The following is a 25679-nucleotide window of genomic DNA, read 5'->3' as shown; positions in this document are numbered from 1 at the left end:
TGTCATCCACATACGAACAAGCAACTGGGTCGATGCCCTCAAGAAGAGAGACAATGCGGGCGGAGAATACCCCAGGACTATTCTTATAGCCCATTGGGAGACGCCGAAACTTTTTTTGCACACCGCCGCATGTAAAACTGGTCCATTGGGAACTTAGACCATCTAATCTATGGGCATAAAAACCATTGGAAATGTCAAGCGTGGTTTTGAACCGTTTACGCTCAAGACTATTCACTAAAGCAGAGCCATGAGTATTCTGTACTGCGCAGTTACAAATTGCGAGTTTAAATGCCTATAATCCAAAACCAAACGATATGAGCCGTCCGGCTTGTTTACAGTAAAAAGGGGGTTATTTATCGGTGACACACACGTTTCAATTACACCTTGATATTCCAATTGTTCAAGGATAGCCGCGACTGAAGCTTTGGCTTCACGCCGTATGGGATATTGAGGTTGAGGCTGCGGCTGAGACCGTAACGGAATCTCGTGGCTTGGAGACAAATTATCCCAGCCACACTGATTGTGGTACACAGCCGGCGCAAGCGCCAAAGCCCACTCTTCTGCAAAATGCAGCGCTTCCACTCTCGATACAGTGTGCGCGAAACTGGGGAGGATCACCTCCTACCCTCGCGGAGCTGCGAGAACAAAAGGTGGGGGCCAGTCAGCCTCCGAAAGCAAAATGTCATACGTAGACGAGAGATTTTCCCAAAATACCCCTTTTACAGTTCGCTGCATGTCACCTTCAATTAACAGGACAATTTCAAAAAGACGTTCAGGGGGAGCAACATGCGTATCAGCAGTTTCAATCACAACATAAGAATCAGTCGCTGTCACCTTCAACAGTGGACGGAGGGCCTCTCTCACTATGGTAATCTCTGCTGCGCTGTCCAGCAAGGTCAGAGCCCACGTCAGATTCCGAAGCCGCGTTCTCACTATCTGGGGCATATCGATGCGCTTTCAGGGCGGCGACTTTCTTCGTGGCAAACTGTGGTCTCTTGGGCGTAGCGCCTTCCTGCTGATCTCCACCGTTACGTGGGCGGGGCTGACCACGTCCTTGCTGGCCACCCCGGCCCCTGCCGCCCCCTCCACCACCGGTTGACGGAGCCGATGAGTCCTGAAAGGAACGAGGAGAGCGTTGGTCAGAAGCCTGAAACCTTTCAGGTGACTTAATCATCGCGCGATCGCGCAAATCATAAACTCGATCTGACTGCGCAGGCAACGAAGACGCAGGAGCAGAAACCTGTGTTTGTTGTTGTTGTTGCTTACCGTGATTCTGCTTTTTAGGCCAATTTTGTTTTTTGGACTTAGGTTGACCAATAGTATCCGAAGACTGACCCTGGGGCTGCTTTTTCTCCTTATCAGGAAAAGCTTTAAGCCCCTTCGCATTGCGGCCAACCGTTTTATAAGCAGCCACAATAATCCTTGCCAACCGACGGGGTCTCTCGGCCTCGGGAATTAACGCCAATGCGTTAGCAACCTGAAAGTTCACTGCATCCCCCTTGACATTCGCAAGGATCAGATCGCAAACTACATCAAAGGTGCCACACAGGCGCATACCCAATTCAACCGCCGACTCCGGTCCGTGTTCATCCTGAACACGTTTAAGGACCGCACCCAGATTGGTCACAGACGGGGTACCATAGCACCTCGAATAGACCGCTGCAAAAGTCTTACCCCAGGTCTCACAGTCAACAAGTTCAGGTGCCAAATCTTTCAGTAAACTTAGTGTAAGAATCCTGTGTTTATCACCAGGACTCGTGTTGGGAAACACAGCTTCCAGCTGGCCGAATTTCTCAGCAAGCCTGTTCTGCACGAAGCTGTGCACCCCTAGGGGCTATGTCCTGAACATTACGGCTAGTGTAATGAACAAGCGCTCTAATCACTTCCACTGCAACTTCATGAAGCCGCCGCAGATCAGCCACGTTACAAGTGGCGCGATTAGGGTGAGGACTGAATCCAGCCAAAGCGGGCCAAGGCGTGCCCGGAATGGACAAAGGACCTAACCTCGGAGCGGTTAAAGCGTGTGGTAGGGCGCCACCAAACCAAACTCCATGCTGCCAAGCATCAATAGGAACTTCCAGTGCCCTGTACGGAGCATACGCAACCGGTACAGCTGAAGCAGTGTATGAATGGAACACTCCAGAATTAGCGTCCACCGCAGGAAATGTCACCCACCAATAAAACAGTTCGTACGGGTAAGCATGTTCCGCACTCACCACCAGAACAACAGCCAAGCCGTCTACAGGGACATTATAAGCCCGCAAATGGTCACGCACCGCAATGGGACTATGCTGCGGGATGTCCACGGCTTGTGCCATGTCAGCACAGGAAAGTGAAAAAACAAAGATTACTTTGTAGCACAACTGGGTAGTAATTCAAGGAAACCGTTTTTAGATAGATTCAAGCTTGAAAAAGACCTATTTCAAAAATAGGTAGGTTTTTCCGACACTGCCGTTTTCCGGAAACGGGAATGAAGGGGTTAAGGTTTGAATGATATACTACTCGAGTGTCATGATATAAGGCCAACAACGTATGGGCGCCATGTAGCAGGGTTTCCGTTCTCCCACAGAACTGTGCACAGAGATCTAGAACCTGGGTGAGTTAGGGTGACCCAAAACTCACCTTAGTTTCAGAAATCCCCTTACCAAGCTAGCTACAGTGTCTCATCTGTAGTAATAACTTCCCAATGACTTAGACAATCCAGAACATGAACTTAGGGTACCTCAGGTATCGTGGAACACATGAACACTCTTTCGTTATATAATCATTACAAACCGAAACTGGGAGGCAAAGAACACACGTGCAAGTTTGAAATGTTTATTTTTCAATGCAAAGTTCTCAAACGCAGTATCTTATATAATATCAACATACATATTATAAAAACCAGAGTTAGCAACATAGTCACTAGTCCATAATAAGCGAACGGTGATAGCATATTATAATGCAAAATCTATAGAAATCTGTATCACCTATATTTCGCGCACCCTATTTTGCATATTATATTATATCTAAGAAGGTCTCATTTGGGTTCTAGCAGGGCGGGCCCATACCTCTAAATTTCAGTAGGAGTAGATCACATCAACAGCTACCAGCTCTCTGCATGCGAAGCATCAAGTGTGTTGATTCATTCCCTGTAACTCTATCTTAAACCTGCGTAGAGCCCAATGTTGGCAGCAACATTATTTGTGTTATGTCTAATGTAGTGCGAGGATCAGGCTTTCAGCAACCTTGTGTTAGGTTTTTCTTAGAGGGTGCAGTTCTCAGTGTGCAGACAGTTGTACCAAGCACGACTGATATCAGAGCAATAACATATTATTCTCAAATAAATCACATCTTTCGTCTAGGTTGAAAGCTACAATAACAATTAGGTGTCGTGTGCAAACTGAAGCCGAAGGAAAATATGTCGTTTAAACATTTAATAAACTCATGCTAACTTAACACACTATATAGAGACGCAGTAACCATATGACAACACTTTGAGCGAGACTGTTGCTTATTTGTCATATGCTAGCTTGTCTAAAGTCAGACTGTGCCATAGTTTTTGATGCTAGTGCATGAGTTGTGGGCTACTTTTTTTCTTGCCAGAACAAGAACTTCTCTGTTGCCGTTTGCACAGACGTACTCTTGGAGGCCCTGAAATACTGCCCCTAGGACGACGTGTACTGGATAACTTAATATTCTTTACTTGCATCTAGCAATTCTCATCAGAATTATTGAAGGTCCTGTCTTGATCACCATATGTGTATAGTAACCATTTATAGAGCCACACACCACCGCCACTTCTCTGTGTGATATGAAAATATAATCTTAAGCCTCTATATTGACTGTATCTATTTTTGTAAATATTTCTATCAGTGTGACCCGTTCCCTGCAATTCTTCAGTCTTGCTGTGCTATTTGTCTGCCGTCAGCTTTTTGCCTTGAGTTTGATTTTGCCATATTTGACCTCCAGTTCTCATGATTAGGTTTAGAATTTCAGATTTAGTATGATGTAATTTAAATCTGACCGTTTCTTTGACTATTAACAATTCTTTCAGTTGAATGGGAGGGATCCAAGGGGCTCTTTCTGCATAGTAGTACATTACCTGCAAGCAGACCGATTTTATGGTATCCTCCCAATAGTTTCCCTCTTAAAATTTGCCTGTGATTAATTTTCATAGGAAATCTGTTGCTAAAGAAGCTGTTTGCGGGGCAAAAGAGACCCTGCCTTGTTTCTCTCTAGATCTTATGCTGCAGACATACTGCCATTAAGAAAAATTTTAGTTTTGGGATTTGAGAAATTTGCTTTAATCCAACTTCTGTATTCTGAGCCCACTCCAATTCTTTATTTTCAGCACTCTTTCCAAGACACACCAGTGGAAGCTGTTGAAAGCTTTCTTCACATGTAGCACCAATAGTACCATGGGAATCCGTTTATGCAGTACTTTTTGTGTTATCATAAGTCTTTATGATGTTATCATGGGTCGGACAGAATGGGACAAAACCTGAGTGGTCACATTCAGTCAGCCAGGAGAGTGACATGTCTAGCCTATTTTCCAGCATTCCGGCCTAGATCTTAGTGTCTATTTATATGAATTCGATGAACCAATAGAATATGCACTTATTGGGGGGTACTTATCAGGTTAATGTTTAAAGGGTAATACCCACCTTCGATCTTCTGGGTGAAGCCCAAACCCCCTTCTCAAACCACCACCACTGATACCCCCACCTACCAACACGGCACCAGTTTTGTTGTAAATTAGTTCTAAAGTTTTACCAGGTGCTATGATTGATCATTTGTAAATATTTGTTAAAAAAAGAAAAGAATAGGAATATTAACTGTATACCCATCTGCATGCACCTTGTGCCTTATTTGCATTCAGTTCTTTAACTGAATTGTTTATTTCCTCTATTGCAATAGTGCAGTTGAATTCTTTCTGTTGGGTTACTGATGATGTTGGCCGGGATGTACGTTCCTAAAACTGTATACTTTTTTCTCATGCCTGATATCCTTTTCTAAGAAACTTTTGATAAAATTCCCCAAAAAGGTTTAGTTTCCCTTGCTCATCTTTCCTAGACTTAATTTCTTCCATACATGTTGGATTTTATAATTCTTTAAACCTTCTCTTGTAAGTGTTAGCGTTTTGTTAAAGGTATGCATAACGCACAGCAATGGAAGTTCACCTCAATTTGTTACTTATCTGGCCTTCAATCTTGTTAATTCCCCTTAGAAGGTTCCTTGTGGTATGCTTTTTATTCTGTGATTCCAAATCTGATAAGTTTGTTGTTGCCTCTTTTTCACTATTTTGCTCTCCTGCAGGTTACTACAGTAGTGAATGTCCCCCTTAAGCGAACCTTGAGTATATCTCAATTTGGGGTTCTTTGTTGTATCTCCCTCATTGTTAAATTGAGAAGTTTTAATCTCTTTCTGGTTTCTGTTTTTTGTGTGTGATCTGTTAGTAGTTAAGTCTCCGTCTGAATGTGCGTGCACTACCCGACTTTAACGCCTTACATTATGCCCATATCAGCTTGATCAGATAGTGCAAGCCTTCTCAATCTCCCTTAAGGAAAGTGCCAACATACAAAATATTTGTCAGAACCCCTTTCGGAAGGCTATGGAGCGAACATGAAACAGCGAGGGTGCATTAGCAACATTTGAGTACCAGACATCGCAATATGTCACCTACTATGCCCGAATAGGCACACATTGTAAGGCACCATAAGCGCAAGGCAGTTTAGGCCTCGATGGACTGGAATTTATTTGTTATGTTAATGTGAATAACGAATGTCAGGCAAAGATTTACAAAAAAATCATGATTGTTGTATACCTTGCAAGAAAACCAATAAAAAATATTTAGGAAAAAAATGGAGCAAGCTTTAACTACTGGGCCCAACCATGGGGTTGAGGCATTTTACTCCTGATGTCCTGGGGCACGACTAACTAGGAATCCTGAGCCTGAGTACCTGGGCCAAGTACACCTTCAGTACTTGACTCTGCTGTAGTGCGCCGAGCAGTCCAAGGCTTCTTGGGGTGGAGTTTGCAAACCTACATTGGGAGAAACCTTTATTCTCTTTAAAAAAAGTCCCACAGCCTTAACCACATCATTGCTATTCTATATTCCCGCTGTGTGCTGCAATTTTCAAAATCCCATTGTTTGTGACAAGGTCAACTCGTCATAAGCACAGGGCAGGTAAAACCCATGACGAGTTGACCTTGTCACAAGCATCGAAGGGGTTAAGGACACGCTGGTCAACACCAGACCAAAGACGACGATTCAGAATGAAGATCAATCAATCACAAGAGCATGGGGACTACCAGAAATCACGGGGCACTTACGCTGTAGGAATTGCAGTGTCTGCCATTTAACAAAGAACACGAAAACACTGGATCTGGAAGAAGGAAAGGTTTGGAAACAATTGTCACACACAAATTGCAACAGTAGCAATGTGATCTACCTAATCAAATGCACCTGCACAAAATTGTGCGTTGGAATGACAACCAGGAAGGTGAAGCAACGCATCTGCGAACACCGCAGCACCATTCGCTGCAAGAAAAGTGCTACAAGACTCACTGACCATTTCCTTGAAGTCCACCACTCCCCTAATGATATGGTGTGGACAGTAATCGAACAGGTTTAAACAGGACCCAATCTACAAAAACGCCTGTATGAGAAAGAACAGCGATGGATTTATAGGTTATCCACGCATGTAACAGGACTCCACGATAATATACCCTGGGCAAGCGTCCTGTAGTTAATGAGTCATTCTCCTGACCAATTCAAGATCACCATGTTGGCTTGAGTTATACCAACTTACGTTCATGGACACTACTGGCGCCCTTTTCCCTTTTTTCTGCAGACTTTGGTACCTCTATATCCTACCCACCAATAGAGCGTAGTTAGCATATGCTTTAAATCCTCTTCGCGATTTACGCTGTCTTTACGGTGCCTACCCTTGTACTCTTTGTTTTTTACTTAACCCAGTATCTTTGGCAATTGAACCCCACACATGATTCTTTTAATATATTGGATCTTAGTCAACCCTTTACGGGCTCTGCACTCCCTGTAAATGCCTCTCTCTCCCTTGTCTGTCATCACCGATTTGCGGGCATCCTCTGCAACCGGACCCCCCTTTTTGTCCGCCTGAGACACCATACCGGCGTCTCAGGCCGTTGCCTAGCAACACGTCATCACGCGCGCGCACGTAACTCCGCCCACCCCGGAAGCCGGCAGTCGCTTTTACTGTTCGCCGGCTTCAGTATCTGTCTAGCGGGGACGGCATTAAGAGGCGCGTAGGTGAACGGCCCCCGGTACTCAGCAAAACTGTAAGTAACGAACATCGGCTCTGGCAGCACCCTTTCATTTTAATACGAGCGAGCCCCCGAGCTCCACTACGCTAGCCGCTGGCAGCCGTGTATGGGCGTCGCCTCTTGTAACGTCTCTAGTCTGATCACGCGTTTTATCTTCCTCAGATTATGTACCCTTGCTGAGATAAGCCTTCCCTCTGCCCCGTGAAGCCTGAAGACCCACAACAAGAGTAAGCTCTCTGTTTGTGGTCTTTCTTATGTGTGTTTGTCTTGTGTGTTATAATTTGAAATTCATGCACATCGTTCAACTCACGCTAATGTCTGTGAGTCATGTTGAGTCACGCACCCATAATTTTTGGATTGTGAGTGACCGATGTAATTACGATTATTTATCACCGAGCACACCTTTATTGATCTGTGTGCCTGAGTGAGCCAAAAAGGGCTATGTCTTAGTATATGTTAGCCTGCCTTCTACAATAAACCGCACACAGAAAAGGAGATAGGTCCTTGGCGGGGCTGAGGGAGGGCTGGACCCTATATAATGAGAACAAACACAGAATGCCCTCTTACTCAATCACTTCAGTATTGGGGACCCAATAAACGTAAACGTTAAATCAGGTCCGGTATATTTATTTATACCTTTTTCTTTAGAAAATGTTTCGAAAAGCAATTCTGTATGGCAGATAGATAATACAACATACACAATTATTGACAATAAACACTACCTACATTAACACAATGATACTAACAAACTGTGTGAACAAGACTGTGTGAAAAAAAGATTTCAAATATAACATCCCACAAATAATACAGTGCTGGACTATAAACATTACGATTGGACAATTTTATACAAACAAATCAAATATATGAAAAATATGAAAAAAGAGCCAATTCAATACAAGAGCAAACAAGCGTGAGGCAGCAGTATTTTTAGTACACATTCAATGTATACAATTAACTCTTGCTGGATTGCAGACGCGTTTCAAGTTTGGGCATGGGTTTCCAAGCTATCATCAGGACTCTTGATATTGTTCTGTTGGAATGTAAAAAACAAACTGTTTTAATACAACCAAATGGCCTCTTCAAAGAGAGAAGAACCGTTTGAATAGAATTAAAAGTACCTGAGTATTGGTAATAGGTTGGCCTATATGGGTTTCTATTCATGGACCGAATCCTCTATTCAGAGCACAACCAGGGAAACTTCAATGACAACACCGACCTAAAAAAGAGGTGTTGTCATTATTTAATATGTGGTCTCCAGTGTGTAGAATCACATCCTGCACTAAGTTTGTACAACAGGAATAATGTCGAAAGGTTCATACCTTTTGTAGATCGATTTTGTAGCCAAAAAGGGGCTGGGGGGCGGAGGATAATCTTTTCTTGTAATCCTGCACGAGAAATATGTACCCATTCGTTATGAAGAAGAAACTTCCGAAATTACATGAAGGTTTCTTTTGTAAGAAACACGATGATTTATTATGTTAAGTGATCATACTTATTCACGCTCCGTTGTTGGAAGGCGGCAGAGACTTCTACCCTTTATTTTGCCTGGAAGAGCAAAGGACTAAATAAATGTGGGCCTTTTAGTGTTCTTAAAAAGAATTAGACCTAACGTTATGGCACACGAAAGCACAAGCAGTAACATGTACCTTTTATTTTTGTTGATGGCGACACACCTCGCCCCCACTCTGCGGCCCCAGCCGGGGCTGTCAGGAATCGCAGTGGCTTGATTCCGCTCAGCGCTTAACAGGCACGTACCGTCGTGGTCTGAAAAGACGCGCGGAAAATTAGTTTGCGGAAGGAACATCAATTTCAGATCTCTAAACAGATCGAAACGACTGTTTGTTGCGCTCACCTCGAGGACCTTTGCTTTGGCAGCTTGAATACGTTGCTTCTCCCTCACTGACTGTTAGCAGGAAGAGGCGGCGGCCATTTACACATACTTAAAGGGACACTGCTAAAGCACGCTACTTAGGCTGAGGTGCATTCTGGGATTTGAAGTGCAAACCCCATTCTGATGTCGCCAATACAATCCGAGCTTAATTAAATGGCAAGCAGTGAAAGGCAATCGTGTGTTCTGAGTAATTAAAACGCAATGGGTTACAACAAGTCCCTCATAATTCATTGAAGAATGGAGCACAATAGTGACAACGCAGCAGTATGGCACCAAGTCTCAAATTCTCGACAGTTCAGACATGGTGTTAAGGCCAGTCAACGTGCAATTAAATTTCAAGATTAGATAGGCCTCTTTCTCAAGTAGCATTTTTTCAATGTCCGCGGGGCGCTGTACGTGACTCATGGTGTGTAGAACAGTCCACCGGAAATCATTCTCATTATGGGACATTTCAATGAAATGTTCTACCACCGGGGCTGTTAATATTCTCTTTTTGATCCTTGATCTATGCTGTCCTATTCGAAGATTTACCTGCTGATTTGTCTTCCCTATGTATAGCCTGGGACAGGGGCAGATCAAAGCATAAATAACATTTTTGGTTTTGCAATTTGAAAACCCCAGATGTTTCCATTTAGTTCCTTGGTGTTCGAACTCACTACCCTCAATGGTACTACTGCACGAGACGCAATTCCCACACCTATGGTGTCCCTCTACCGGTTTCATGTCCCATAGAGCTCGGAGATCATGTTTGGGTGGGGACTTGGGGAGATCTGCTCGCACAATATGTTGGCCCAAACTGCGTTTTTTTTTTGTATGCGAAAATAGGGCATTGGAAGGGGCATTCTAAGTCCTCCAACAGATGCCAATTTTTGAGGACTGCCTGCCTCAATTTGTGAGTGTCTGGCCCAAACCGCAGTTTGGGCCAACATATTGTGCGAGCATATCTCCCCAAGTCCCCACCCAAACATGATCTCCGAGCTCTATGGGACATGAAACCGGTAGAGGGACACCATAGGTGTGGGAATTGCGTCTCGTGCAGTAGTACCATTGAGGGTAGTGAGTTCGAACACCAAGGAACTAAATGGAAACATCTGGGGTTTTCAAATTGCAAAACCAAAAATGTTATTTATGCTTTGATCTGCCCCTGTCCCAGGCTATACATAGGGAAGACAAATCAGCAGGTAAATCTTCGAATAGGACAGCATAGATCAAGGATCAAAAAGAGAATATTAACAGCCCCGGTGGTAGAACATTTCATTGAAATGTCCCATAATGAGAATGATTTCCGGTGGACTGTTCTACACACCATGAGTCACGTACAGCGCCCCGCGGACATTGAAAAAATGCTACTTGAGAAAGAGGCCTATCTAATCTTGAAATTTAATTGCACGTTGACTGGCCTTAACACCATGTCTGAACTGTCGAGAATTTGAGACTTGGTGCCATACTGCTGCGTTGTCACTATTGTGCTCCATTCTTCAATGAATTATGAGGGACTTGTTGTAACCCATTGCGTTTTAATTACTCAGAACACACGATTGCCTTTCACTGCTTGCCATTTAATTAAGCTCGGATTGTATTGGCGACATCAGAATGGGGTTTGCACTTCAAATCCCAGAATGCACCTCAGCCTAAGTAGCGTGCTTTAGCAGTGTCCCTTTAAGTATGTGTAAATGGCCGCCGCCTCTTCCTGCTAACAGTCAGTGAGGGAGAAGCAACGTATTCAAGCTGCCAAAGCAAAGGTCCTCGAGGTGAGCGCAACAAACAGTCGTTTCGATCTGTTTAGAGATCTGAAATTGATGTTCCTTCCGCAAACTAATTTTCCGCGCGTCTTTTCAGACCACGACGGTACGTGCCTGTTAAGCGCTGAGCGGAATCAAGCCACTGCGATTCCTGACAGCCCCGGCTGGGGCCGCAGAGTGGGGGCGAGGTGTGTCGCCATCAACAAAAATAAAAGGTACATGTTACTGCTTGTGCTTTCGTGTGCCATAACGTTAGGTCTAATTCTTTTTAAGAACACTAAAAGGCCCACATTTATTTAGTACTTTGCTCTTCCAGGCAAAATAAAGGGTAGAAGTCTCTGCCGCCTTCCAACAACGGAGCGTGAATAGGTATGATCACTTAACATAATAAATCATCGTGTTTCTTACAAAAGAAACCTTCATGTAATTTCGGAAGTTTCTTCTTCATAACGAATGGGTACATATTTCTCGTGCAGGATTACAAGAAAAGATTATCCTCCGCCCCCCAGCCCCTTTTTGGCTACAAAATCGATCTACAAAAGGTATGAACCTTTCGACATTATTCCTGTTGTACAAACTTAGTGCAGGACGTGATTCTACACACTGGAGACCACATATTAAATAATGACAACACCTCTTTTTTAGGTCGGTGTTGTCATTGAAGTTTCCCTGGTTGTGCTCTGAATAGAGGATTCGGTCCATGAATAGAAACCCATATAGGCCAACCTATTACCAATACTCAGGTACTTTTAATTCTATTCAAACGGTTCTTCTCTCTTTGAAGAGGCCATTTGGTTGTATTAAAACAGTTTGTTTTTTACATTCCAACAGAACAATATCAAGAGCCCTGATGATAGTTTGGAAACCCATGCCCAAACTTGAAACGCGTCGGCAATCCAGCAAGAGTTAATGGTATACATTGAATGTGTACTAAAAATACTGCTGCCTCACGCTTGTTTGCTCTTGTATTGAATTGGCTCTTTTTTCATATTTTTCATATATTTGATTTGTTTGTATAAAATTGTCCAATCGTAATGTTTATAGTCCAGCACTGTATTATTTGTGGGATGTTATATTTGAAATCTTTTTTTCACACAGTCTTGTTCACACAGTTTGTTAGTATCATTGTGTTAATGTAGGTAGTGTTTATTGTCAATAATTGTGTATGTTGTATTATCTATCTGCCATACAGAATTGCTTTTTGAAACATTTTCTAAAGAAAAAGGTATAAATAAATATACCGGACCTGATTTAACGTTTACGTTTATTGGGTCCCCAATACTGAAGTGATTGAGTAAGAGGGCATTCTGTGTTTGTTCTCATTCTACAATAAACCAGCACCGCAATTACGGAATATTAGCATGGATTTGTTCCAGCACTTGCTGGTTTGTTTATGTTCGGACTGGGATGCACATGAAGTGAGTAGACAGGTGAGTCGACACTACGTTACAGGCACGTAACTGGTTTGTTTGTGACTGCTTTCTTCTTTTCCTCCTACAGGTCTTTTGCTTTTTCCTCTCCTATTTTAGGTTTGAGGTACCACCTACTACAGATTTTTGTCAGTAGGTTTCAGGAATCTAGGACTGGCTGCACGTTAGTGTGTGCAGACCACCCATTTTCCCTCCTTTTTTCTGGTCCTGACGAAAACCTGGAAATCACCACACACAGGTTGAAACATGTAGACCAATCACATAGATACATACGGTCATACAAACCTTTTTGTATCTTCACACCTTTTTAATATTGTCCAGTAGCTTTTGAATAAAATCATTTTCACATAAGTTATACCAGGCCAATTTTTAACATCACTTTTTGCACCATTTACACACAAAAAAACAGCTCCACTGTAGTTCAGGTGTTGCAGCACACCCTGATGGCACTCGGCCGTCAGGGTGGACCCCAATGATAAAGCATGTCACCAACCAGGTTGGTGAGTGAGGGTTTTTTTACAAAAAGAAAAATATTTCTTTTTCATAGGCATACCACTCAGAACCTTTGTCTAGGTCCTTGTGGTGATACTCCTCTTTTGTTATTTCGATATTAAGTCCAGGGGACTGGGAGTATTTTCCATTCACCAATGTGAATAAATCCCTTACTCTCTCTTTTTGTTTATACACACATTGTAAGGCACCATAAGCGCAAGGCAGTTTAGGCCTCGATGGACTGGAATGTATTTGTTATGTTAATGTGAATAACGAATGTCAGGCAAAGATTTACAAAAAATCATGATTGTTGTATACCTTGCAAGAAAACCAATAAAAAAAGTTTAGGAAAAAAATGGAGCAAGCATTAACTACTTGCCCCAAACATGGGGTTGAGGCATTTTACTCCTGATGTCCTGGGGCACGACTAACTAGGAATCCTGAGCCTGAGTACCTGGGCCAAGTACACCTTCAGTACTTGACTCTGCGGTAGTGTGCGCCGAGCAGTCCAAGGCTTCTTGGGGTGGAGTTTGGGGAGGAGTAGATAGATGCTGGGTGTGAACACAGGCTCACAATTCAAAATACATGCAATACCAGCAGTAAATACTGGTCTAGTCAAATACGGCATACACAAATAATACAAATAATCCCTTGAGGTCAGTACTCCATTGTGGTGGTTATTTCCCATTCACAATAGGAGACATTCAGGTTAGGTCCGACTAACAGTTTGAGTCTCAGGAATCCCATTCCAACTCTTCCATAGTCAAAAGAGGTCAAGCTCCTTAAGTGTGATGAACAAGTTCCCTGGTCCCTTTGGCCCTACGATCGGCCTTACCTGCTTCTATAGGGGTTGCACTACAGGACTTCCTGGTAGTGTTTCAAATTCTGATGTCATGAAGGGCTGCTGCAGCCAGTGAGCAGCATGGGGCTTTGCAGAGGCGACACCTGCTTGTCCGCAGCCCGCCCTGATAAGACAGTTAATTCCTCTGATCCTTTTCAGAGACAGGGGGATGAGTGCTCTTATTCGATACTTCAATCTGGGCCTCTTTTCAGTGACCTCTCTCTGAATCAGTCAATCAATCAATCAATCAACAGAATTTGTATAGCGCGCTACTCACCCGTTAGGGTCTCAAGGCGCTGGCCAGGTCTTGAGTTGTTTCCTGAAGGAGAGATGGTCCAGGGTCAGCTGTAGGTAGGTGGGGAGGGAGTTCCATGTCTTGGCTGCCAGGTAGGAGAAGGATCTTCCTCCGACAGTGGATTTGCGGATTCGTGGGACGGAGGCGAGGGCGAGGCTGGCGGGTGGGTGTGTAGAATGTCAGTCGGCTGTTGAGGTACTTCGGGCCCGCGTCATGGAGAGCCTTGTGTGCGTGGGTGAGGAGTCTGAATGTGATCCTCTTGTTGACGGGGAGCCAGTGCAGGTCTTTCAGGTGGGCAGAGATGTGGCTGTGGCGAGGGATGTCCAGGATGAGTCGTGCTGAGGCGTTCTGAATGCGCTGGAGTCTTTTCTGGAGTTTGGCTGTGGTTCCAGCGTAGAGGGTGTTCCCGTAGTCCAGACGGCTGGTGACGAGGGCCTGGGTGACCGTCTTCCTGGTTTCGGTGGGGATCCATCGGAAGATCTTTCGGATCATGTGCAGGGTGTTGAAGCAGGATGACGAGACAGCGTGGACTTGCTTGGTCATCGTGAGGGAGCGGTCCAAGATGAAGCCCAGGTTGCGTGCGTGGTCCGTTGGCTTGGGTGCGGTGCCGAGGGCAGGGGGCCACCAGGAGTCTTCCCAGGCGGAGGGAGATGGTCCGAGGATGAGGACTTCCGTCTTGTCTTAGTTCAGTTTCAGACGGCAGATCTTCATCCATTCCGCAATGTCTTTCATTCCTTCCTGGAGGTTGGCTTTGGCGGAGGCGGGGTCATTGGTGAGGGAGAGGATCAGCTGGGTGTTGTCGGCGTAGGAGATGATGTTGAGGTTGTTTAGGCGTGCGATGGCTGCGAGAGGGCTCATGTAGACGTTGAAGAGGGTGGGGCTGAGTGATTTTGGCTGGAAAGGGGAGGAGCGAGATGGGGCGGAAGTTCTTGAGGTCCGTGGGGTCCGCGGTGGGTTTCTTCAGGAGGGCGCTCAGCTCTGCATGTTTCCAACTCTCCGGGAAGGTGGCGGATGCGAAGGAGCTGTTGATGATGTTCCGGAGTTGGGGTGCGATGATGGCGTCGGCATTGTTGAAGATGTGGTGTGGGGAAGGGTCGGTAGGGGAGCCGGAGTGGATGGTGTTCATCAGGTGGGTGGTGTCTTCAGTGCTGACCGGGGTCCAGGTGCAGAGAGTAGTGGTGGGGGGCGTTGGTTCGGTGGTTGGGTCCGTGGTCTTCGCCATTTGAAGTATACTGAAGAGCCTGGCTCTTCCTTCTTTCAGTAGGTGTCTCACCCAGCTCTGTGATGCAGCAATCTTCATATCATATCGGGGGCAGAGGACTCGGACGATTCGATTCCAACTCGACAACCTGTGAGTACCACTGCCCCCGCACAACATACACTACCCAAGACAAAGGTAGCGGTCGGCACTCCGCCCATGGGGCCCAATCGAGACCGAAATTTATCCTCAGACGCCCCGTCTTCGGGCTCGGCTCCGAGGAAAAAGACTACGCCTTCCGGTGCCTCGGCGCCGAAAAAACATCACGTGCCAATTCCACCTCCTCCATTGGCACCGAAACATCGTTCGACACGGAAACCAAAACGCCCTTCGGTGCCCAAAGACAGAGACCCTTCGGCACCTGAACCAAAAGACACATCGGTGCTAAAGCCAAGAACCGTACCGGACCCGAAAGCTTAGACTCCGAAACCCTCCGGTTCCAAAAATAAAGGGAAGCCAGATTCCGGCGCCGCAGGCCCAACAAAACCTGTCTCCACGCCGAAATCTACAACATCGGTACCAAAGTCTCCACGGCATGATACAGACAAGCCTAAAACACCTTCGGCACTGAAGAAATTGCCACAGGACTCGATCACTCCTTACAAGGCAAAGAACTCTAATCAACCTCTATTGGCACCGAAAAAATCGACGCCAAAGAAGATTGTGGAACAAGAAGAATTGTTTAAACCAGATCCTAAACAGAAAAAAGGTCTATATTAATCCAAAAACTGGACATGTGGAAGCAATTCCATATAAGAAAAGACTAGCAGACACACCACTTCCACCTGTGGTTCCTGCCAAAAAGAAGGACTGTGCATCTTCTCCAATGCACCCTTCCTCTCCTTCACCTTCTTCCTCTCCTAATCCTTACATTGAACCTATAACTTCTCCAGTTCAATCTCCTGCATCATCACACCACACTGACGAAGAGTATGATTTAGGTGGAGGCAATGACGTAACATACCCTTTAGATGAGGATGTCAACACACAATATCCCAAGGAGGACGAGGCATACGGTTTTACACCAGACATCCCTGAGCCTCAGTACGACCCAACAAAACCTTCCCCTACAGAAGGTAGCATTGGGTTTAATCATTTATTAAACAGCGCTGCCCTTTACCATGGGGTGTCAATGCACTCTGATGCCATTGAGGAGGATTTCTTACTAGGCACTTTTGAGCAGTCACAAAGGTCTACTCAAATATTACCTATGATCAAAGGGGTTATTAAACATGCACCAGATATTTTTAAAGATCCAGTAAGATGTAGAGTGCTAAATCCCAGAGTAGAGAAAAAGTATAGACCAGCACCAGCTGATCCGGTCTATTTTATGGGACATCTGCCTCTAGACTCTTTGGTAGTGTCAAATGCACGTAAAAGAGCGAACTCCCAAACTTCTGGTGACACGCCCCCGCCTGACAAGGAATCAAAAATGATTGATGCGTCGGGAAAAAGGATTGGTGCCAAGCAGCAAACATATGGCGCATAGCAAACACACAAGCCTTACTTTCACGCTACGACAGGGCTCACTACGACCAACTAGGAAAGTTAATGGAACATCTCCCTGATCAATACAAAGATCAGGCAGCAGAGCTTTTACAAGAAGGCAAACTAGGAGGATACATAGGCAACATCAACAAGGGGAAGAGGCAGAGGTAATAACAACAACCACTCCTCTTCCACTTCCAAACAGTGACTTCCCTCTGCCTCCCCTACAACATTCCACTCCTGTAGGGGGCAGACTTTCACAGTTCCTACCTGTCTGGAACTCCTTCACAACAGACAGGTGGGTAAGACCAATTATCCAACATGGTTACTGCCTAGAACTCACAGCAACCCCCCAAACATACCACCCAGGCAGCGTCCAATGTCCACAGACCATATAACTCTGCTTCAACAGGAAGTTCTAGCACTTCTACAAAAAGATGCTATTCAAGTAGTTCCTTTAGAAGAACAAGGAACAGGAGTTTACTCCCTGTACTTCCTAATTCCCAAAAAGGACGGGACGTTAAGACCAATTCTCGATCTCAGGCCCCTCAACCACTACATACAGTCGGATCATTTTCACATGATCATTTTACAACAAGTACTCCCATTACTACAGCAGGGAGATTTTCTGTCCACACTAGACCTAAAGGACGCCTACTTTCACATTCCTATACATCCTGCGCACAGGAAGTATCTAAGGTTTGTCATACAAGGACAACACTATCAGTTCAAAGCCCTTCCATTCGGGGTCACAACAGCACCACGAGTGTTTACAAAGTGCTTAGCAGTAATAGCAGCACATCTCAGAAGACAACAAATACATGTCTTCCCTTACCTCGACGACTGGCTCATAAAAGCAAGATCGTTCAACCAGTGTGTACAACACACAAAACAAACAATTCAAACATTGCACAACCTAGGATTTACGATAAACTACAGCAAGTCTCACCTAGAGCCTTCGCACGTTCATCAATATCTAGGAGCTACCATAGACACATCTACAGCTCTAGCATATCCCAGTCAAGCCAGGATTCAAAGTATTCAGAACTTAGTCTCCCTTTTTCAATGCCAGCGCTCTCTCCAAGCCAGAGTGTTTATGAAACTAATAGGCATGATGGCGTCTTGCATCTTTATAGTTCCTAACACAAGACTGCAAATGCGCCCACTACAAGAATGTCTAGCACAACAATGGAATCAGGCTCCAGGTCAGCTCACAGACCTGGTGTTGGTAGACAGCCGTACATATCGCTCTCTGCAATGGTGGAACACCAAAAACTTAACAAAGGGACGGCCGTTCCTAGACCCTGTTCTACAGATAGTGCTAACGACAGATGCATCCCTCACAGGATGGGGAGCCCATCTCTTGCATTATACCACACAAGGTTAGTGGAACAATCAACAGAAACAGTTCCACATCAACCATTTGGAGTTGCTAGCAATTTTCCTAACACTCAAAACTTTTCAAGTACAAATACAAAACAAAGCTGTCCTAGTCCGGACGGACAATATGACAGCCATGTATTATATACAAAAACAGGGGGGGACACACTCTCTGCAACTGTCCCAGCTTGCACAGAACAATTGGAGATGGGCCATCCCTCAAAACATACATCTGACAGTAGAACACCTTCCAGGAATTCACAATCTGATAGCAAACCTGTTGAGTCGTCAGTCGCAACAGATTCACGAATGGGAGATACACCCACAAGTTCTACAACCATTCTTCCAAATGTGGGGGCAGCCACAGATAGACCTGTTTGCCACCCACGAAAATGCAAAATGCCCAACCTTCGCCGCCAGGTTCCCACACCCACGGTCGGAGGGGAATGCAATATGGATGAACTAATCAGGCAGATTTGCGTATGCTTTTCCGCCTCTCCCACTCATTCCACTAGTAGTTTGCAAGCTCAAATAACAGTCTCTCAAACTAATACTAGTGGCCCCCACATGGGCACGCCAGCCGTGGTTCACCACGCTACTGGATCTCTCACTGGTTCCACATCAGAAAATACGGCTCACGCCATCCCTGCTAACACAGAACCATGGAGAAATAAGGCACCCAGAACCAAGCCAACTGAATTTGGCGATCTGGCTCCTGAAGTCCTAGAGTTTGGTTACTTAAACTTACCACCAGACTGTATGAATATCATTAAAGAAGCTAGAAGACCCACTACCAGAGCATTTTATGCTGCGAAGTGTAAAAGATTTGCAATATACTGTAACAACAATCACATTGATCCACTGGATGTTTCCATCCAAAATATCATTTGCTACCTTCTACACCTACAAAGGTCCAATTTGGCTTATTCTTCCATACGCCTGTATCTAGCAGCAATTGCAGCCTATTTACAAAATAGACAACATCTATCTCTCTTTAGAGTACCTGCAATAAAGGCATTTATGGAAGGATTAAAACGAATAATCCCACCTAGGTTACCACCTGCACCAGTATGGAACCTGTCTCCTAGATAGATATATATGAGTTGAGATACTTGATGTGGTGCTTAACATATGCAAGCCGCCGGGCCTCCCTTCCACTTTGCTACTGTAACAGTAGCATAATGTGAGACCTTTTTAAAATGGCTCTTGTATCTTGAGTATAATCCTTGGTTTTATATCAGCTTGAATATACATCTTGTTATTCCTTTTACATTATTTATTTGTTAATGAGAAGATAAAAACTTACAAGAAGTTTTTGCATGTATCTTTAATGCGTGTGACTTAATTTCTCATTTGTTGTAAATTAGCACACCAAGAGATTCCCATCTGCCAACTACTAAAACTACATAACCCACTGAACTTAAATTCCGGATTGGAAATTGGTTTTATGTATTTACCAGAATCTACCCTCTTTTTTTGGGTAGCTGAGCTACAATGGGCTAATATGCATTTATGTGACTTCACCCACCTCTAACAGCCACACTAAGGGTCTGGTTCAGAATGGTAGCTTACTGTTTTGAATAGGTTTACTACATTTCAGTATTCACAGATCCCTATTGTAAATATACTAAATTGTATAAGTTACAAGTCTCCACCCCCTGTGTATAGAAATTGCTTACTCTTGTATGGGTAAGTGATGTCCCTTCCAAAATCCATCTTAATCCTCCTGCTTGAAGAGCAGAATTTAAATATATAAAAGCAACATGCTAAAAAGGTATCACTAATGCCAGTGTTAGAATGTGCCAGACTTGTTGAAGCTATACATATAAACTACATATAAACCTTGTCACAAAATCTTATTGACTAGTACAACAAAAATTTGAATTGAATTGAATGTAAAATTTATTTGTGGAATTGATGGATTGTAGGTGAAGTGGGTAGTGCTTTGCTTACAGACTCTTAAAGAAAAGTCTACTTCATTGAGATATTGTGAACAAGTTCAATGGTGATTATTTTTTTTCTCCACAGAAAAAAATACCAATGATGCAATCTCCTACCCAATCATCACTTTCAAGTAAGCCTGATGAAGACAGAAGTAAAACGCATGCACTTAAAGATGGAATTGGCATGGGTGGTTCTGCAATGTCCGTAATATCAACAGGTGAGTAAATATTGATATATTTATGCTTAGCCTTCTGATTGGTTTAGCCTGAAGTTTGTCATTTGAGATGTTGCAAATGAGAGATTTCGTAGTTGTGCACCACGCTCCTCAAATTATTACGGCTTTTACTGCATTAAGCTGCTGAATGAGGTAAAGAGTCCTGCAAATTGATATTCCTAATTTTTTTAATAACAAATATTCTTAAGACTGGTGAAGCAGATTGATCAGATAACATCCCAAAAGTCCTTCCATGTTTTTTTTTTTAAGCGATCTTAGTCATCTCCCTGTAAGAAACCCTTCTCCACTCTTGGATTTCAGTGTAGTTCTTTTACAATTATTGGGCACTGGATTTGAACCCATGCACAGATCTCAAGCCAGTACCTTTAGTCCTTGGTGTTTTTTGTTTTCTTGGATCAGTTTTATCTTGTACGAGGATAAGAAAAACACTCAAACAATTGGCTTTCCCTCACAATTTATTCTTTGTTTTTAGAATGTTGGTTTAAGGTACTCACTCCTATAAATCAGTCAATTTGTTTTCAATCCGTATTCATTCATCCTTTCTCCTCCAAGGGGTCTTATTATCATAATCTAGATGTTGGAAAGCCACTCTGGTACTGTCCTTATACCCAAGGAACATGTCCTTAGGACGAGCCTGCCTAAATAGTTCATAGTGAGGTGGGAAGAGTCATGTTTGACCATTTTGTTTCCAAAACACCAGTAGATATCTTCTGGGTAGAACGAGACCATAGGTCCCCTGAATGATGTAGCAACTGTTCCATGCTTGAGCTGTGTTCCCATCAATTAAATTTGTGAGGGAGCACCTGATGACCAGTCAGTACTTTTGTTGGCTCAAAAGGGTACCCCAAAATTTAGACATCACAAATTTTACCTAAATCGAATTTCCCACGTTTACTGGATCAGAGACTGTGTTGAATCGAAATTTCCTGAAGCAATGTGTCTCTGCGCTAAGGCACCTCCCGAAAACACAAAATCGACTAACAAAACAATTTATTAATCAATTGAGCCAATTCAATAATTGAGCTTTAGATCAATGAAAAGTTAAAAGATATTATTACAGAATGAAGAAATAAACGATACAGAGTCGATGCCATGAAGGCTCTCAAATCTAAAGGTATCCAGAGTATGTATAATATGAAAATATTTTAAGTGTCAGTGGGCAGAAAAATCAGGAAAGAATAGGAAAGCCTTGCTCACCATCCCAAAATTGAGGGTTAAATGCACAATTCTGGCTTAGGAAGAGTCTGTACAGATTCATTCTGGAGTGAGCAAATGTAGCATTTCTTCAGCAAATCAAAGTACATGAAAAATAAACATCATATTACCTCAACGCCTAAGCAATGACCCACTACATAAATAAATATTTAGCACCTTCTATGCTAATATCATCCTTGGATGCTTGAACAGAACAAGAGGCATTAATAATATTTTATGGCAGTGAACAAGCTGAAGACATGGCAAAATGTTGCAAGTTACAGACAAAGGATTTGAGCTCCATCAGAGACCCCCAGTCACTCCATTCTTTCCATGGACTTTATCCTGTTAGTCGGAACACCGCACCAGGCCCGTGCGTCACCCCGTCCTCCAGTAGTGCCAGCACTCCACCGACTCAGGGTGTTCAGCCAGTCCAGGACCTCTTGTAAGGAAATGTAAAAGTGTACGCGGCCATCATATTGCATGTGCAATTTGGTGGGACACAGCAAGCTATATTTGATATTGCGTTCTCTGATTCCTTTTCACCGTCAGGAAGTTATTACGTGAGTTCTGAACTTTGAGTGTAATAGGGGTAAATGAATATTAGCTTTTCTTCATATCTGGGAAGGTTATGTGTGTGCAAGTGCTGAAGGATAGCATTGCAGTCGTGATAGTTGAAGAGGCGAGCTATTATGGGTGGGGGCATCACCCTATGAACCCGTTCCACTGTGAAGGAGTTATAGAATCTGGGGCCTGAGGGTTTACTTGATCCAGTCCTCCAGGAAGAGTTCTGCAGAGGAGCCATCTGCATGTTCCAGGAATCCCACCAGTTGTATATTATTTTGTTGTGATCGCCCTTCACTGTGTTTCAGTCGTTCCTCAACATGTGTGGCACTACATTTCAGACCTCAACTGTGGCTTTCAGTGATTTAATCTCGCGGTTCGAAGCTTCCACATAGTCTTCCACAGCTGTGGTGCGGTCCACGATCTATTGAAGGTCTAGGGGCAGATGGTTGATCTTGATAGCCATTGTGTCTAGTTTCCCTTCTAATGCAACCTGAGAGCCCTGTAACGCTGCTAGGAGCCTCGCCGGGATAGGCCCCTTTACCGGTGCATCAGCAGGTCTTTCCTGGTCATGGTCCGAGTACATTGTCTCCGGCCTCGACTCTGTGTATTAATCTGTTTTATTTGTCTCCGCCCCCTTATCCTTCCACATTACTGATGATGGTCAATAAGGTCTCTCCTTTGTATATGGTGCCAATTTGTGACAGTCCAGGTAGGACCTCCCTCACGTACACTATCTGCTCTATCCCTCAGGAGTCTCTTGATGATTAGTCTCCAGGGCATACAACACAGGTCACATCCAAAGGGTCGGGCTTATGGTGTCCACCATGTAGAATCAGTCTCAGCACTCCCCTAGACATGTGTCGTGGTCGCGAGGCCTTTTCCCGGACCCCAGCCAGCTCAGGGGCTGAATACCACACCCCTGCGCACAGTTGTACAGCATCCCAGCACACCACCACCAGGGTCCCGATGCAGGTAGCTTTAGTGTCCGAAGATATTATGGCAGCTCACTGCTTTCGTCCTTTTAAGCAAGTAAGGAGCTCAGATGTACACGGTATGCTGGAAAGTTTGCTCACTGGGACCAGGAACCAGCCTCCTGTTGTTGACTCAGACCCCTCCCCCCAATATGCAGTGAAGGAATTTAGTGCAAACTGTCCATTTATGCCTGTTCGACCCCCCTGGGGTCTTGTTTTCTAGGACCATGGACCAGCAATCCTCCCCAAGCAGAGTTAAAGTCTATGTGCAGGGACGTCAGCCCATAGAGAGGAAAGTGCAACTCTCTGTGGTTTTGAGGCATGTGGGGGTCCTGCAAAAATATATCTTAGTGCAGGGTCTGTCTTTTCCTGTTGCAGTGTTGCTCACAGGCTTTTTGGCTACACGCCTAGGCCAGGGCTCCACCCAGCTCTCACCCACAGTAAATCTATCGATTCTGTACACATTCACATGGGAAATGGCATTCCCCCTCGCAATTATGGTCCGTAGCTCGGAACGCTGCTCTCGGCCCTTCTTCATCCCTGTATTGGCGTTGGTCTCAAAGGGAAAGCTGATCACTCACTGCCTCTAGGGCCCGTTCCTCCTTGCGGCTCACGACCTGTCTCGCCTCATGCAGTGTGTCAGCTCGTCCTGTGCAGCATTCGAGGGAGGGTCCGCATGGCCAAATGTTTTAAATGCTTGTGTGCCTCAGCGCATTAACAGCAGGAACCCGCTAATGTCCACTGACACCTGCGACCCAGGGACACTTCATAGGCTTCTCAGAACAGGTGGATGGAAAGATTAGATTAGCGGCCCCGCGGAGGGATCAAACGCAAGTTACAACTAGGCGGGTATCTTTCCAGGCCACGCCTCATGTAACAGTTGTTTGATGTAGGTTTAAGCGTCAATTCCTTCTGATCCCCTAGGCATGCCTCTCACTCTGATGCTACATCACAATCTATATTTAGTGTCTTTTGTTTGAGGGATAGTTTCTCATACTGCTCCTCTAGTGTTGCTATTTTGACTTCTGTGTGGAGGAGTTCTTTGGAGCGATTGTCAAGGATGGCTTCCAGATTGTCTATCCTTTTGCCTATTCCTTGGACATCCTTTTGCAGACCTTTCAGGTATTCCTCAGATCGTTGCTTCCTGCCCTTTAATTTCACCAAGAAACTGGTGATGGATTACTAGCGATATCTGAGGTTAGCTCCTGAAATATCATCATGCTGGGGGGGATGGGTTCCCTGTGGTTTAAATTTTGTATTCTTAGCCATTCTTTGGCTTTTGGAAGACAGCATACCTTACATTGATGCGTTCCCTACGTGCCATTTTGCCACCGTGCTGGGACGGGACGTCTGTGATTCTCTTCAGATGGTGAGTGGTCTTTACTTACTATCCGGGGGGCACCTGGGTGCACTCCCCTTTTACAACAGATGTGTACATGCCTTATCGTTTAGTTTGATAGGGTGAAGTCACTGTTTCAAGGTCCAGCTTGAGAGCAACAATGAACTGCTTCCCTTCTTTATGTTGGTTAGCAGAGGCATAAAGTGTGGTGCAATAGCTAGTCTTCCTCTGTTATTTTGCTTTAAAAGAATACAGGTGTTGTAGTGGAGTCCAAGTTTGTCCCCAATTTCACCTCATCCCCCACCCCTATGTTATATGCTACCAGAATCCCTCATCCTAGTACAATATTTGCTTCAACACCCTGTGCAACCTTTAACTTCTCATTTTGGTTGATTGAGCTGCTCTAGCTGTAGGTGTGCTGTAGCATGGACCCCAGCCGTCGCAACTAACTTAAGGGAAGCTTCAAAGGGGTATCAGTGTGTATTGTCTCTGTGTTCTTTTTTAACGTGCTCAGAAGAGGCCAGGCTGGGGTTAGTCACTCATCAATATTGAACTTGTTCTCTATTGGTTTCTTTTTTGTATTGAGGCCTCTTGCGTTATTGAATCTTTGTGTGGGCCCAGGCAGCCAATGTTCTCCCAGGGCCTCACTGCTCCTCTTTGGTGCGGTCAGTGGCCCCTGCCTCCCTTGCCACAATGCTTCAACTCTTCGCTGTTGGGGCTATTACTCGCTCATTGACATTTGGTAGCGAGGCCACTCTCAGGCACTTGCTGTGTTTGGTTGACACCGCCAGTGCTTTCTCCACATCCTCTCTATTCGCCTTTACGCTCTTACTGCTTCTGCCCTGAGTTCTGAAGACCAGGAACGTTTGGGGGAAAGTCATGCTTGTGGCTCTTGATTGGGTCAGGAGATTGTGTTACCCAGACATCTGAACTTCTGGACATGAGCATCTGCCCCTGATTAGGCTTCTGCTTTGGTAGGATCTTCGGTTGCAACAGAACGGCAGGATTCTGCACCCAGGCCTGCACAATGTACACCTCTGTTTATGGAGATTGACTGGCGCCTACTGACTGCATTCCATCTACCTCCTGAGGGTGTGGATGTTAACTTTGCTGCACAGCTCCCCTTACAAAGTCAATTTATGCTGTGTGATGGTACACATTTGTGGCTTTTTGTGGTGTCCCCAACACAGACCCATTACAAGCTAAACTGTTTGATTTCTTATTTTCTATTTGGTCTTTGGCCCCACTAGGACTCGTAGTGGGTGGCATTAAAAGATATTTGTCAGCCCTTTGGACCTTTTTTGCTTTTGCTAGACCAGTCTTTC

At 44.6% G+C, this 25679-nt stretch overlaps 1 protein-coding gene across 1 annotated transcript in view; it reads left to right on the top strand.

Moving 5' to 3' along the window:
* Positions 1–25679, top strand: part of SCML2 (Scm polycomb group protein like 2) — a 749380-nt gene that overhangs the window by 395803 nt on the left and 327898 nt on the right. Inside the window, exon 10 of the mRNA XM_086934268.1 lies at positions 20133–20265. Within this exon, the coding sequence (XP_086790394.1) occupies positions 20133–20265 (133 nt within the window). The remainder of the gene's footprint in view (positions 1–20132; positions 20266–25679) is intronic.

The sequence above is a fragment of the Lissotriton vulgaris genome, chromosome 8 (assembly GCF_964263255.1).
Source record: "Lissotriton vulgaris chromosome 8, aLisVul1.2, whole genome shotgun sequence".
Lineage (NCBI taxonomy): Eukaryota > Metazoa > Chordata > Amphibia > Caudata > Salamandridae > Lissotriton > Lissotriton vulgaris.
Note: the sequence above shows the minus strand (reverse complement) of the source record. Positions and strands in the feature narration are given on the sequence as shown.